Source organism: Bison bison, unplaced genomic scaffold (genome assembly GCF_000754665.1).
Source record: "Bison bison bison isolate TAMUID 2011002044 unplaced genomic scaffold, Bison_UMD1.0 scf7180017864304, whole genome shotgun sequence".
In the NCBI taxonomy this organism is placed as follows: Eukaryota; Metazoa; Chordata; class Mammalia; order Artiodactyla; family Bovidae; genus Bison; species Bison bison.
Window position 1 is genome coordinate 4,560,979 of NW_011494876.1, and position 15,299 is coordinate 4,576,277.

The 15,299-nt window shown below is 43.3% G+C and overlaps 1 protein-coding gene across 3 annotated transcripts in view; it reads right to left on the reverse strand.

The window, feature by feature from the left end:
- The window catches only part of PTPRG (protein tyrosine phosphatase, receptor type, G), a 775,476-nt gene that overhangs the window by 170,757 nt on the left and 589,420 nt on the right, over positions 1 to 15,299 (reverse strand). For all 3 annotated transcript variants that reach the window (XM_010851541.1, XM_010851540.1, XM_010851538.1), the window contains one exon: positions 2,011 to 2,077. In XM_010851541.1, coding sequence (XP_010849843.1) covers positions 2,011 to 2,077 — 67 coding nt within the window. The remainder of the gene's footprint in view (positions 1 to 2,010; positions 2,078 to 15,299) is intronic.

Consider the following 15,299-nt stretch of genomic DNA (forward strand, 5'->3'; position numbering starts at 1 on the left):
AAGAGACAAAAGAAACACATTCTCTTGTGTGTTAAAGAAGAAATCTGTCCACCCTTCCAGGGGATAATGACTTCTGAGTTACACTGACATGAATGCTGAGTTCTAAAAATCAAAAAAAAAAAAAAAAAGAAGAAGAAGAAGAAGTGAACTTCCTTTGCAGCTATTTTTCGCAGGTCTCCTCTGATTTTTCAATTAGGAGGTAGAGTTGAAACCACATCGTGGGCATCCCTGCCAGAACAGGTACCACATCCCTACACATAACAGCCTCTTAGAGGGTAATTGTGCAGAATGAAGAAGGATAACACGATCATGCCAGCATGCAGCGCATGAACCAAATGATCACAATGCAGTGCGTTTGCTGAGATCTGGGGACTTAGGGACTAAAGGAAGCCTACTGCTTCTCTCTAACAGATGGAATCTTCTTCACTGATCATTGTGGAGACAATGACAGATGCCACAGACCCATTCAAGTGCCACAGCTGATGGAGCACTTCCTCTTAGGCTGAAGAAGAGGTACCTGTTTAAAGATTCTAGAATTCTTTGTGGGGTGATTGTATTATAACACCAAGAAGAGCCAGGGGAAGGAAGGCCTGTCCATCATTCAGTACATTTGAACCCCCCAAACTTATCATCTACACAATGGGCTGGAATTTCAAGAAGCTGTTTTATCAATGGAGATTTCTAGGGCATCCTCTGAGAAAGAGCTCAGAGAACACAGCGTGTTGCCCATGACACCAACATCCTGTGCATTTTTGAAAGTGTTCAGAGTACAACGCAAATCTCCTCCTATATTGCTATCCTCTACCTCCTATACTGCTATCAGCATCACGTCACCAAGGGGCAGACAGCCTAAGAGCTGGCAAAAGTGTTTTGCTCCCTAAGGGAACTGTCCATACCACCTACTTCCCAATTTTGTGTGAGGGGATTTCTTCAGAAATAGAGAAGAAATAGAGAAGCAATGGGAATTTCCTACAGTGAAAACCTCAACGGGGTGTTTTCAAGTCATCTTACTTTTCTACATTTACTAGGTTACTAGCAGTAAGTAGCAGGTTACTCTTGTTACCTGCTGTACGATTGAACAGGTCTAAGAGCAGAAGAATTAATCCCAAATCCTACTTGCTTTCACTGAAAACTGGTTTTGTTTCCCTGAGAGAAAGGGGGTAAAATGTTTGTTAAGCTCGGCAGAGTTGGCTAATGTGGAAAGACACCCTCCCAGAAAGCTGTGAAGATGTTTTATCACAGCCGTGGAGATGAAGGGGAGATTTATTATGGTTACTAATGCTACTTCTGTCAATGTCTTTGGAATTCTAATTAGATTATTAAAACTTTGCAAATCATTACATTACTTCTCGACTCCACACCTCCCCGTGACAGGGTACTTTTGAAATTAGACGATCCTGATGTCATAGGTAATGATGCATCGCTAATAATAAAGTTGCAGGGAAATTCCTCCAATAAAAAAAGGTTGGGTAAGACAGAACCCATCTATCTTACTTTCTCTCCCAGTTTTATGCTTGAGGATAAGACATGTCTGCTGCACAGAACACGGCCCAGCATTTTCCATTCCAGTAGCTGATGGTACTTGTTCACATGCAGCAAAGTTTAATGACTTGTCAGGGTTACTTAAACTTATTCCCCAAAATCTCAGAGGCAAATCAAGAAATTCATAAATGAAAAGTTACTTGAAAAGGGAATCAATTTAGGATAGCTATGAGGCAGGTGGCAGGTTCAGTGTGTATGAATGGTACCTCTTAAGAGGTTCTGATTTATAACATATGCATTCTGAGTGGTACCTGAAGAGAAACAAATGGCTTACTGTTAACCCAGATCCATTTGCAGGTAATAAATGGGTGTGCTCTTTACCCATCAAATAATGGCTCTCATGCCCTTCACCATCAGGGCATGAGGAATGGGTGTCACGCTCCGCCTCTGCGAGATAACCCACTCCTTCAGGTGGAGACCTTAGCCCTCCCCACCCCAGCAAAAGGCAAGTGTACGCAGCTGCCTTACCGTGATGGACGACGCCCTTCAACCCGTGGATAATAGGATCCAGTGCAGAATTGTCCCTTGGACTGACCTATATGTAAAGGAAACACGATTGGTTAAATCTGTTCTGGCATCAGACACAACAGTCTCAGTTTAATCTTCTAAGGAGAAGGGGGAGGGGGGATGCTATCAAGCAAGCTGCTTGTGTCTCACATACACCATGCCTCTCACCAAACACAGGAGATTTATGACATCATAAAATCAAGTGAGGAAGGCTAAATCAAAAGAGAGAAACTTCTAAGAACATATCAGAACAGGAGAGAAACACTGTTGTCCCAGCAAGATCTTAAAAAGCAAGCAGACTTTCCCCTTGCTTTGTTTTATTAAAAGTAGACCCCAACCGACTAAAAAAGTCATTGAAAGTCATCAGAGAGCAATCCATCATTGACCGAATATTTCAATACCTTTTTGTGATTTTTTTTTTCTCTTCTTTTTTGAAACTGGATTTGTTCCCTGCCAGCCTTCTCTCCTTTTTAAGGATCCCAGTCCCATGTGCCTTAACTTATGCTCAAAGAGGCATTTCTAAGAGTCACTCAGGCAGGGCAAACATAGAGAGGAAAGGAGCTCAAAGAGACAGTGTCTCCAACCTTGATTCCCCCCTGGAGCTTTCTTTATTTTTTTTTTTCCTTTCTTTCTTTTTAAAATTTTGGCCGCATTGCACACTTTGCTGGATATTTCAGCTCCCTGACCAGGGACTGAATGCAGGCCACAGCAGTGGAAGAGCCAATCCTAATCATTAAACCACCAGGGAACACCCCTTCTCCTCCTCCTGGAGTTTTTAATCCCCTCAAATGTCAAGCTTCTTTGATCCTGACTCACATACTTTCCCCTTAACTTCTGATACTGCTCAGTATAACTCTCAATCTTCTCTTTTCCAGAAGATTAAAATTTCACCAGCATGTTATAATTCTGGTTTTTAAGTTCCTTCTTTGAGACACATATTGAAATAGCAACAAATGAAATGATTTTTGCTTCCAAAGAATTCAGCAATGGGTAGCAGGGGAAGCGAGCAGGGCACAGACGCATCAGGACTGGCCATTAACCACATTTAGGATCTTAGGGCATTTGAATCAGAAGGGCCATGATATGATTTTCTCTGCTTTTGTGTACATTGAACTTCTTCCAACCGAGTTTCTCCAAATCCTTTATCTATGACCAGTATACCTCCTGAAACTTCTTTTTGTTTCAGGGAAGTTATTGACATTTAAGCCACTTCTAACATAATAAAGTTAAGATACTGATGAACCTTTCAACATGTAGCAAGATCCAACTTGATGTTTCCTGGTTAGTCCAGGGGAATCCGGGGCCATGGTAGGTTAAATTTTAAGGTAACCGAAAAAATGAGTGCACCTCTTCCTCCCTTACAGTTCTCCTTGTCTGGTTGCCAATCCTAGTTTGCTCTCTAATAAGAAGTCATACTTCGCAATGTCCTTCTCTCTTCTGCCTCGGCAGTGGTTCAACTGGAGGCATTTTCACCTATCTCCCCATTCTCGCCCAGGGGACATGTAATCGTGTCTGTAGACACTGCTGGTTGTTATGAGTAAGGGTAGAGGAGGTAGGGCTATGAGCATCAAGGGGGTAGACGCAGGGCTGCTGCTAAACATCCAGTAACATCCAGAAAAATGCAAGGAATTAACTAGCCCATGATTCCAACCACGCGTTAAGTTGAGACAGAAATGCAGAATGGATGCTCTGAGTTAACAGTGATTACATATTAATGTCTGGAGCCCTGAGTTATGACTACATTCAAACACAGTTGTCACTGTGTATGGGGTTATGTTTATAGACTAATAAAATGAGGTGGAATTTGGTGCTACATCAAAAAGACCACAAGTATTTAAAAAAAAGGGATCACTGTATCAGAGCACAATGGTAGAATTCCGAAAGCTGTCATGAGTGTACTTCCAAAATAGCCTGAGAGGAAGCTCAAACCAGGGGTTTAACACACTGGTTATAGAACAAAACATTCCTGTAAGGCAAAGATCCACAGAACACCACACAATGGAAAAAAAAATCATATTTGCACCACAGCATAGACTAATCAAACATTTTAAAACTTAATCAAAAAGGAAATACAATTCAAGAATGCAGTGAATGGCCAAATTTAAGAGTGATAGAATAAAGCAACACTCCAGACAAACACCCCGTATCAAATTGAAGTTAGAGACAAAAACATGGTCCCCCTTCTCCCTTGTCCAGATTCGGGCTGCTGGACATGTTAATGCCAGCCCAACTACTCAAAGTTGTTCTAACGTATGTGGGAAATGGCAAGTGGCCACCAACTCCCGCCTTCCCTGTCACACACACCTTGGAAAGGTGGTTTTCTACTCCTCTCATCAAGAGCGCAGATCAATTTCTCTACTCTTTGAAACTGGGCTTGACCACATTTGCTTTGGCCAAAAAGACATTAGCAGACATGATGCAGACAGAGGCTTATATAGGCACTTGGGTGCAAGGGTTTATACTGTCTTGTTAATCTTTGAAATCTGGAAACCACCAGGTGAGGTACGCCAGGCTAGAAACAAGAGAGGACAAGAGACCAGAGGAGCGGACACACGCAGTCTCAGCTGAAGCCATCCTAGACCGAGGCCAAAGAGCAAACAGGAGAGTAAGTCTGTCTAAGACCATCCAGTCTTAGAAGGACCACCTGCAGTCTGCAGAGACCAGCCAAGTTGGCCTTGACCAGAAGCACCAACCAGCTAATCTAGGGAATCAGAAAGTTAACAAGATGATTGTTGTTTTAACTAATTGGGATCATTTACTAAAGAGCAACATTTACCTGAGTTTCATGACTGTGTACAGAGGTGGAAGATGGGAGATAGGCTATGATATCAACCATTTTCTTAATTAATACACTTTGCTTATTTATGGCTTGTCTGGATGGTTTCTCAATGAGATCTCACGTCACAAAACACAACATTTACCATAAACATGAGCAACTCGTGTGCTTCTACAAAATGGTGTTACCCCTCTTCCACTGTGGCAACATTTAACAGATACTCCGATTTTTTTTTTCTATTTTTTGGCCACACCCTGCACAATGTGAGATCTTGGTGCCCTAACCAGGGATGGGCCCTGCACCCTCTGCACTGGAAGCATGGGGTCTTAACCACTGGACCACCAGGAATGTCCCCTGGATACTCTGATTTTTGATCCCAATAATAGGGGTATGTTCTGTATTCAGGGGAACCCTTCAATGCATTCAGCCTTATCAGATGATGTGAAACTTCAAAGAAAGTGTTCTAATCCCCTGTGACTTACATCCACCAACAATGTTGTAGCCCATGAAAAAAGAAAATTACCCGGCACCCTAATCCACCTTCAACTTCTGGTTGCTTCTGACTCCTCTCTGTGTTTGATTACTCAAGACTGGTCTCATTCAGGCTCAAGAGCCTTACCCTAGATTCTAAGCAATTCTGAAAATGAAAAGCCTTCTACAATGTCCATTTACACAGCCTCTATTGCTGGTTTATATGGTTGAGGTTTAGAAGACGGATCAGAAAAGGGAGAAAAATGAAGATTAACTGGCTGGTCAAAGTAACTTACTAATAATACGGAACCTACTTTCCAGTTCATGTCTTGGATTTAAAAATCAGGATTAGAATCCTGCTGCTGCTGCTGCTAAGTCACCTCAGTCGTGTCCGACTCTGTGCGACCCCACAGACAGAAGCCCACCAGGCTCCCCCATCCCTGGGATTCTCCTGGCAAGAACACTGGAGTGGGTTGCCATTTCCTTCTCCAATGCATGAAAGTGAAACTTGAAAGTAAAGTCGCTCAGTCGTGTCTGACTCTTAGCGACCCCATGGACTGCAGCCCAACAGGCTCCTCTGTCCATGGGATTTTCCAGGCAAGAGTATTGGAGTGGGGTGCCATTGCCTTCTCCAGGATTAGAATCCTAAGCATATTAATAAGTGGGTTTGTTCCAGAAGGCATAAGCCTAACTGAAATAATCCCATCCACTCACTGCTTCAAGCAATGTGTCACTTTAAAAAATTCAGAGACATTAGCTAAGCAATTTGGGCACCTCTGAAATATGCCTACAGAGAAGGTGTACAAGGTGACTTTTAATCTCTGCCCAGGATAGAGGAGGCCAAGAGATGGGGGAAGATGGAAATCTTAGAGCTTCAGTGCCTTCATCTGTGACATGGGGATACAATCTCATGGCTTTTTTAATGATAAATTAAATTTTTTTTTTCAATTTTATTTATTTATTTGGTTGCACCGGGGCTTAGCTGTGGCGGGCAGGATCTTTCACTTGTGACATGTAGGATCTAGTTTCTTGACCAGGGATCGAACCAGACCTCCTAATTAGGAGCTCAGAGTCTTAGCCACCAGATCACCAGGGAAATTCCCAATCTCATCAAGTTATGAGAATGCAATGTATGAAGCTTGGGGTCTAATGCTGAGTCCAAATGCAACACTTCATATGGGCTGCATAGGACTAGATAACAACCTGACCCAAACACTCAAATGTAAATGAATGTCAAACACCAGCCATCTTATCCCTGAGACTTCTTAATGCACTTGGCTGTAGAAACAATAATACTTCCTTGAGTTCAATTTTCAAAAGATGCAAATTTATTTGACATCCACTCCATTTTGTAATATGCTGCTCCTGCTAAAACCACATGAGGCGTGTTTCTGGCTTTTGAAATTTGCTTCCTTCCACTTTAGAGTCAAAGAAGTTATGCAGTAATATGGAGAAGGCAGCAATTGCACAAACGAGCCTAGAATGGACAAGGAGAAATAGACACCGCTTTCCCGGAGAGCAGTCCTTTCCTGCTTTCATTGCAAAATGTAGCTTCAGGCACTTCCAATTCAGAGCAGCTTTCATGGCATTAGTCATCTTCAAAAGGATAGCATGCTGACGCAACAGAGGGCTCTGAATTTAAAGCTTTTAAGTTGTCTTTGGATATAATCAGAAGACATAGGGATATCAGCAATATAGGAAACCATGACATGTAGGTTTGGGCAAAAGGGCAAATTTATATAAACATGGATGATGCCTAAACTTCATAAAATTTTCTTTCTAAATTATAGCTGTGATTCAGCCAGCTGTCAATTAAATAATCAAGTTATTGATAATCTCCAGAGATGTCTCTCTATAATCTAGGCTCTATAGGCAGACATCCATTTATTCCTGCTGGAAGCAGAATGACATGGAAGCAGAGAGGCCCTGCCAGACTGCGTGCGTCTGCATTCGGAGATGAGCTGCCATTTACTTTTTCCATCCACTGTGCCATGGGGCCCTTGACTTGGATCCTAATAATCTTCAATCTATCAAGTCCTGGCCATCTGCTGAATAGGATGGCCAAGACAACCTAGCTGCCTTGAATTCGACATCGCCAGCTGCTCCGTTAGTCCTATAAACGTCATATCCAGCCAATGCCCTCATGTGGGAAAAAGGATTTACGCCTTCTGAGGGCGAATGGCTACATCATTAACCACGGCTATGGGGGAAAGTGACAAACAGCAGGACCAGAGGCTCTGCACATCCTGAATTGCAGCAATGATGATCCATCCACAGTGATGGTTAGCAGGTAACTGTGAACTCAGAAGCTAAAGTGTTTATCAAGAAAAGGGCAGGCATTTCTTAGGAGATCTGATTTCATATCTGATTCTTCTCTTCACACACAGGTATCACTTAAAGAGCCACACAGCAAGGATGCTGCAGCTTCTTCCATTCTGACTCCAGCACCTTGGGTACCACTCACCAGGGTTTAGTTAAAGTTGCTCTCAAGACGTTCCTGACAAAAACCATTCATAACTTGGTATTTTTACAAAACTGCATTCCAAGTTAAGCCTCAGAGACAGAGCACTGACCACATTCCTTTATTAATAAACAGTAGTGTCCAACTCTTTTGCAACCCCATGGACTGCAGCCCACCCAGCTCCTCTGTCCATGGGATAATCCAGGGAAGAATACTAGAGTGGGTTGGTGTTCCTTTTTCCAGGGGATCTTACCGACCCAGGGATCGAACCCGGGTCTCTGACATTGCAGGCAGGTTCTTGACCACCTGAGCCAACATAGAAGCCATTAATAAATTAAATGCTTGTCAATAATCTCAGAATCTATCTACATTCAAGAAGATAAGAGCATCAAACTACTGACTCTGTTGAAACAATGCTGATCTATATTGAACTATATTGATCTATTAACACTGATCTATGTTGAAAATATCATTGTTTTCTTGACTCTCCTTTTTAATACTCACAAATATGACTCTTCTTCTTGTATACCCTATACTCTCAGTTTCTAAGGTAAAAATTTCTTTTTCCCTTTTGACATCACAATAACAGAAATATGCTCTCTGATTCTCTCTGGACTGTCACTGATGCAGTGGGATTGCAAAAAGTGGAATCAGAGGTATTCAAGTCCATTTAGCACCCACACTGCCACAGAACAAAGTCAAGGAGAAAACAGAGACACAACCCAGAAGGAGTCATGGCTGATGAAAAAGAGTTCTGAAAGGCTGCAGGACTTCTGAAATGAATGATTTTAGTCTCTTGATAAGTAGTGGCAAGTAACCAAGTATGAATTCCTGAGCAGGAGGCTTGGATTAACTTCAAATCAAAAATTTCCAGAATCACAGTTAAGCATAATCTAATAGATATGCAAAAACATCACAGAGGTGTCTCACTAGAGAAGGAAGAGTTCCTGTCAGAGGGAAAGGTCACGGCCCCGTATCATCATCTATTTTCCAGCACTTGACAGGACACACTCCTGGGACTGGTTTCCATCAGCAGATGAGAAAATTCCTAACTCCTCAGCCACGGGAAGGGATTAATGTGAGAAAGCAACACAATCATAAATGTTAATAAAATTCACCCTCCTCACTTCCAGTGGCCCTTGAGCACGGACACGGGCTTACTTCCTGTTAATTCATAATATTCATAGAGACTAGTCAATTCACAAGTTATTCATCTCCAGAGAATTGAGATGCATGGCCAGAGAAGGCTACAGATGAAATAAATTTAAAGCTCTTGGTCTGCTTAAACTGACCACTCTCTATCACTCTGCTCCCACCTCCCCAGCTCACCAGAGGGTGTACCACTTAATTGTCAGACTTGGCTTGGAGGAGTCTATTACTGGAAAAGCCAACCCGGCAGGGTGACAGGGAGGCCCAGGAGTGATGCAGATCTTGCCAGCAGCAAGCATGCATACTGTCAATATAGGCAATTTCTCATTTTCATGAGAATCAAACTGCCCTGGGCTCGGTCTACAGTGCCATTTCCTCTAGCTGTAGACTCACTCAACTCTGTTTCAAAGCCAAAGCAGAAGAAAGCAAGGGAGTGGGCAGATGAGGGCACCTGGCAAATGGGACTTCCACAGGGGCCCACGTGGTGATTTTTGTCCTTCTTCATCTTTTTAATGCATTGCGTTTCAGAGCCAAGAAGATAGTGGGGAGCCCGCCTGTCCTACCCCTTGCCAGTCTTCTCACTGTAAAGGCTGCTGTTGTACTGGGAAGAAGCAAGAGAGAAATTCCAATCCAGCAGAGAATGACCCAGAGTCTTAAGCTACTGTTTCACACAGATGTTCTCATGACCTTTGAAATTAAAAAAAAGAGAGAGAGAGAGAGAAGCCTGGGGCAAGAGAAGCTTATTTCAGGTTCAGTGCCTTGCCAGCGAGTTGCTCTTGATTTGGTATTGCAATGCTGGATAATGTTGACTTTCTCTTGTTCATAATCCTGCCATGCACTGAAAAGCTCCAACAATATCAGAGGCTTGGGGGAGAAAGCAGAGCGGTTTCCACATGCAGCGAGTGACTTCAACTAAAGCACATTAAATGTGAACTCTCACCCTTGCTTTTCCATTCCCTTGAAGCAAAAAGCTGCTCAGGGCTGTCCATTTACAAAAGCCTCAGAATCCGGGAAGCAGGATGTGGAGACTGTTTTAAATCCCCACCACATACGCAGCAAGAAAAACTTAGGGAGACAAAGCATATGATCCTCCTCTTGAAGAGATTCCTCCTTAGGAGTAGGTCAGGTCATCATTTTGGATAAACTTTAAGTCCAGTAACCAAAGATCCAAATGGCATTATGAAGGATGGGGAAGACTATATAAATATCACATAGGTATCATATATAAATTATTAAAACAAACCTTGCCCATCTTATAGTTACATATGTGATGGCAGGGCGGGGGGCGGAGTAGGGGAAATGATAAGCTCTCTTTAGCTCAAATCCTAAGAACCCAGCTCTTATGCTCATTCACTCAACACACACGCACTGAGTGCCTGCTGTATGCTGTGACAGGCTGACTCTCAACGAATCTCCCAATGGTCCCCACTCCAGGTATTCATACCCTACAAGTCTCTGCTCTCTGAAGCTGGGCTGATCTAGTGGCCTACAGGAAGTCCCCTATATACAAGCTAGTTCTGTTTCGAGAGAGTGTTTTCAAATCCAATTGTTCCTAAGTCCAATAAAGTTAGCCTAGGTACCCAACTACCACCATCAGCTATATAGTACCGAACTGTAATAGGTTTATAATACTTTATAAACACACACAAAAAAGAAAATATTTTTAATCTTACAGTTGTAATTGTTGGTTAGTGACTAAGTCATGTCTGACTCTTTGTGGCCCCATGGATAGTCTCCTATCAGGCCCTCTCAGGATCCTCTATCCATGAGATTCTTCAGGTAAGAATAGAAGAGTAGGTTGCCATTTCCTTCTCCAGGGGATCTTCCCAACCCAGGGATCGAACCTGCATCTCCTATATTAGCAGGCAGATTCTTTACCACTGAACCATTGGAGAAGCCTCAATCTTACAGTACTACACCTTGAAAACTACAACAGTACCGTATGACAGCTGGCATACAGCGGCATGCTTGCATCTTTGAACATTGTAGGGGTCTTACTGTATTTTTACAGTAGAAAGAGGCAAAAGCAAAGGGAAGTCACTTCTATGATGAGGCAACAAGGGATTCTAATCTCCATCTTGCTAGCAGACTCTCACCAGTCCCTACTCAGCTGTGACAAACACAGCCATGCTAGAGGGGCAGGTGTGGCAAGCAACGGCAGGAAACTGAGGTCCTCAGGAAAATAGCCTGGAAGAACTGAATTCTGCCAACAACCCAAGTGAGAGTGGAATGGATCCTTCCCCAGCTGAACTTTCAGATGAGACACCTGCCCGGCTGACACCCTGATTGCAGGCTTCTGAGAAACCACGAAGCAGAAGGCTCACAGAAACTGTGAGATGGCAAGTGTGTGTTGGTTTAGCCTCTAAGCTTCTAGTAATTTGTGATACAGCAGTAGATACGCACATGTCAAGAACAGGGCACTGGGATATGATCCTGGACAAAGCATGGCACTTATCCTTTCAGAGCAGAGAGTCTAGCTCAAACTGACATAGATGGGGTGAGCACCCAGGATTCCTTAAAGAATCCACACTTCGCCACTGTCCTCCCTCTGCATCAAGTATTAAAAGGCAGCTCCCACCCTTCTGAGTAAACCCTTATCCCTTTTAGACCTAAGCTGCTATGTTGTATCACAGCTCGAGAGTTTAAGGGGAAGCAATAGGTTTAGAATCTAAGTTCTAACCAGGAAAATGTGGTAAAAAAAATATTAATCAGCAATTCTTAAACAGTGTCAATAGTCATTGATAACGCATTGTGAGTGAACAGTTTTCAGTAGCTCTTTTGTTTAAACAAACATAGAAAACCAGTCAGTGGCGGCACAAAACCGAATGCCTCTTGTTGATGAAACCTGCTCCTGGGCAAGGTGCACAGCGAAACGCATGGGCGTGAGCAGCTGCTGCTTCTGAGTCATGGCAAGCAAGCCAAGTGCAAACTAATTACACATCCCGATGCTTTTTTTCCTCTTTTTCTCTTGGAGGGGGTATTTCTACCTTGTGCTGTGTTTGGAGCACTGAATGACTGCTCCTACAGTGTAGTCTCTGAAGATTAAGTACCAATCCACTCTCCAAGCAATGCTTCACACGGCATTTCCTATTCCAAACCACACGCCCACAGAGGGGCTTCAGGGCCTGTCACACTAAGGCGCCTGTCCCTCGTCACGGCCCTCTACAATCAACCCCTGAACTGTTCTAAACATCCCACTTTGGCCACCAATTAACTGATGAAAACTGTTTTCAGCAGATGCATTAAAGCCTTCGCTAAACGACATTTTGGTGGTGGGTACAAAAAGATGATTTAAGCGGACAAATGTCTTCAAATCCATAAATTAAAGAAGTCCCCTCTAAGTAAGTGATACCGCTCAACAAAGCCAGCCCCATCTCAAGGAGGACACAGATGAAGAGTAACTGAATAGTTCGGGCTTTGTATTTAAAATGCACCTGAGCTCAGCAGAGGATAAAATTAAACTGCAACAAGAAAAGACAAAAATCTTTCCCAGCAGGCCTTGATTGATAGAACGTGCCATTTGTAGCAGAACACAAGGGAAAACCAGAAAGTTTGTTTGCAGCAATCATTGCCTCACTGGGCCAACTTTCTTTCCTTTGAGAAAATAATATGACTTCCTCACAGAGCATGTAGTCTACTTATTTAAGCAACAGAACTTCAGGATTTTTGAATTCCTCCAGCATCTCAGTTGAAAAAAATGACCCCAGTGGGCTAAGTGCAGGTAAAATTTAACCAGGATGAAGCTTATTTTATACAAACAGCTGTTGACAATAGCCTGAGAATAAGTCACTCCTTAAAAACATGCAAATAGGTCTCCTGTAGTTGAATGTCATGAACTTGCCCGAAACAGCAACTTGGGTTTCTAAGACTAGTGCTATGACTAAGCACAGAGTTTCAGAAACTAGGTTGGTGGACCCAGGATTGAAACTTAACTCTTCCACTTAATAGCCATATGCTCATGGTGCTGGTGATGGTGGTTTAGTCGCTAAGTCGTCCAACTCTTGCGACCCCATGGACTGTAGCCTGGCAGGCTCTTTATGGGATTCTCCAGGCAAGAACACTGGAGCAGATCGCCATTTCCTTCTCCAGGGGATCATTCCAACCCAGGAATTGAGGCCGTGTCTCCTGCATTGTAAGCAGACTCTTTACCAACTGAACTAAGTGCTTAGTTGCTCAATGGGACGAATGCTCGTGGGAAAGGTAATTATAATCTCACTGTGCCTCAGTTTCCTCATGAGTAAAATAAGACTATTCCCCCATAACCTCAGAGTGTGCTTAAGGGGATTAAATTAATGTTTAGCACAATGACTAATATATCCAAGATTCTTTACAAAAGTAGATATAGCCTCACTTTCCCCCAAAGAGGTACCATGACCAGGCACACACAAACATACACAAAGATACAAATATGACTCTACTTTGGGTTACAGACAGACCAACAGTTTGGGCAATTCCAAGCTAAATTCCCTTCTCCAGGGTATCTTCCCAACCCAGGGATTGAACCCAGGTCTCTTGCACTGCAGGCAGATTCTTCACCATCTGAGCCACCAGGGAAGCCCAAGAATACTGGAGTGGGTAGCTATCCCTCCTCCAGTGGATCTTCCCAACCCAGGAATTGAACCGGAGTCTCCTGCATTGCAGGCAGATTCTTTACCAGCTGAGCTACCAAGGAAGCTGCAGCCATGAAATTAAAAGACACTTGTTCCTTGGAAGAAAAGCTATGACCAACCTAGACAGCATATTAAAAAGCAGAGACATTACTTTGCCGACAATAGTTTGTGTAGATAAAACTATGGTTTTTCCAGTAGTTATGTATGGATGTGAGAGTTGGACTATAAAGAAAGCTGAGTGTCAAAGAATTGATGCTTTTGAACTGTGGTGTTGGAGAAGACTCCTGAGAGTCCCTTGGACTGCAAGTAGATCCAACCAGTCCATCCTAAAGGAAATTAGTCCTGGACTAATTCATTGGAAGAACTAATCCTGAGGCTCCAATACTTTGGCAACCTGATGTGAAGAATGGACTCCCTGGAAAATACCCCAATGCTGGGAAAGATTGAAGGTAGGAGGAGAAGGGGATGGCAGAGGATGAGATGGTTGGATGGTATTACCTACTCAATAGACATGAGTTCGGAGTAAGCTCTGGGAGTTGGGGATGGACAGGGAAGCCTGGCATGAGGCGCTATCCCACGTTGAAGGTCAGGAAGGGTGGTGGTGAGGAGATACCCCTCGTCCAAGGTAAGGAGCAGCGGCTGCGCTTTGCTGGAGCAGCCGTGAAGAGATACCCCACGCCCAAGGTAAGAGAAACCCAAGTAAGATGGTAGGTATTGCAAGAGGGCATCAGAGGGCAGACACACTGAAACCATACTCACAGAAAACTAGTCAATATAATTACACTAGGACCACAGCCTTGTCTAACTCAACGAAACTAAGCCATGCCCGTAGGGCAACCTAAGACGGGCGGGTCATGGTGGAGAGATCTGACAGAATGTGGTCCACTGGAGAAGGGAATGGCAAACCACTTCAGTATTCTTGCCTTGAGAACCCCATGAACAGTATGAAAAGGCAAAATGATAGGACACTGAAAGAGAAACTCCCCAGGTCAGTAAGTGCCCAATATGCTACTGGAGATCAGTGGAGAAATAACTCCAGAAAGAATGAAGGGATGGAGCCAAAGCAAAAACAATACCCAGCTGTGGATGTGACTGGTGATAGAAGCAAGGTCCGATGTTGCAAAGAGCAATATTGTATAGGAACCTGGAATGTCAGGTCCATGAATCAAGGCAAATTGGAAGTGGTCTAACAAGAGATGGCAAGAGTAAATGTAGACATTCTAGGAATCAGCGAACTGAAATGGACTGGAATGGGTGAATTTAACTCAGATGACCATTATATCTACTACTGCGGGCAGGAATCCCTCAGAAGAAATGGAGTAGCCATCATGGTCAACAAAAGAGTTCAAAACGCAGCACTTGGATGCAATCTCAAAAACGACAGAATGATCTCTGGGGCAAACCATTTAATATCACAGTAATCCAAGTCTATGCCCCAACCAGTAATGCTGAAGAAGCTGAAGTTGAACGGTTCTATGAAGACCTACAAGACCTTTTAAAACTAACACCCAAAAAAGATGTCCTTTTCATTATAGGGGACTGGAATGCAAAAGTAGGAAGTCAAGAAACACCTGGAGTAACAAGCAAATTTGGCCTTGGAATACGGAATGAAGCAGGACAAAGACTAATAGGGTTTTGCCAAGAAAATGCACTGGTCATAGCAAACACCCTCTTCCAACAATACAAGAGAAGACTCTATACATGGACATCACCAGATGGTCAACACCAAAATCAGATTGATTATATTCTTTGCAGCCAAAGATGGAGAAGCTCTATACAGTCA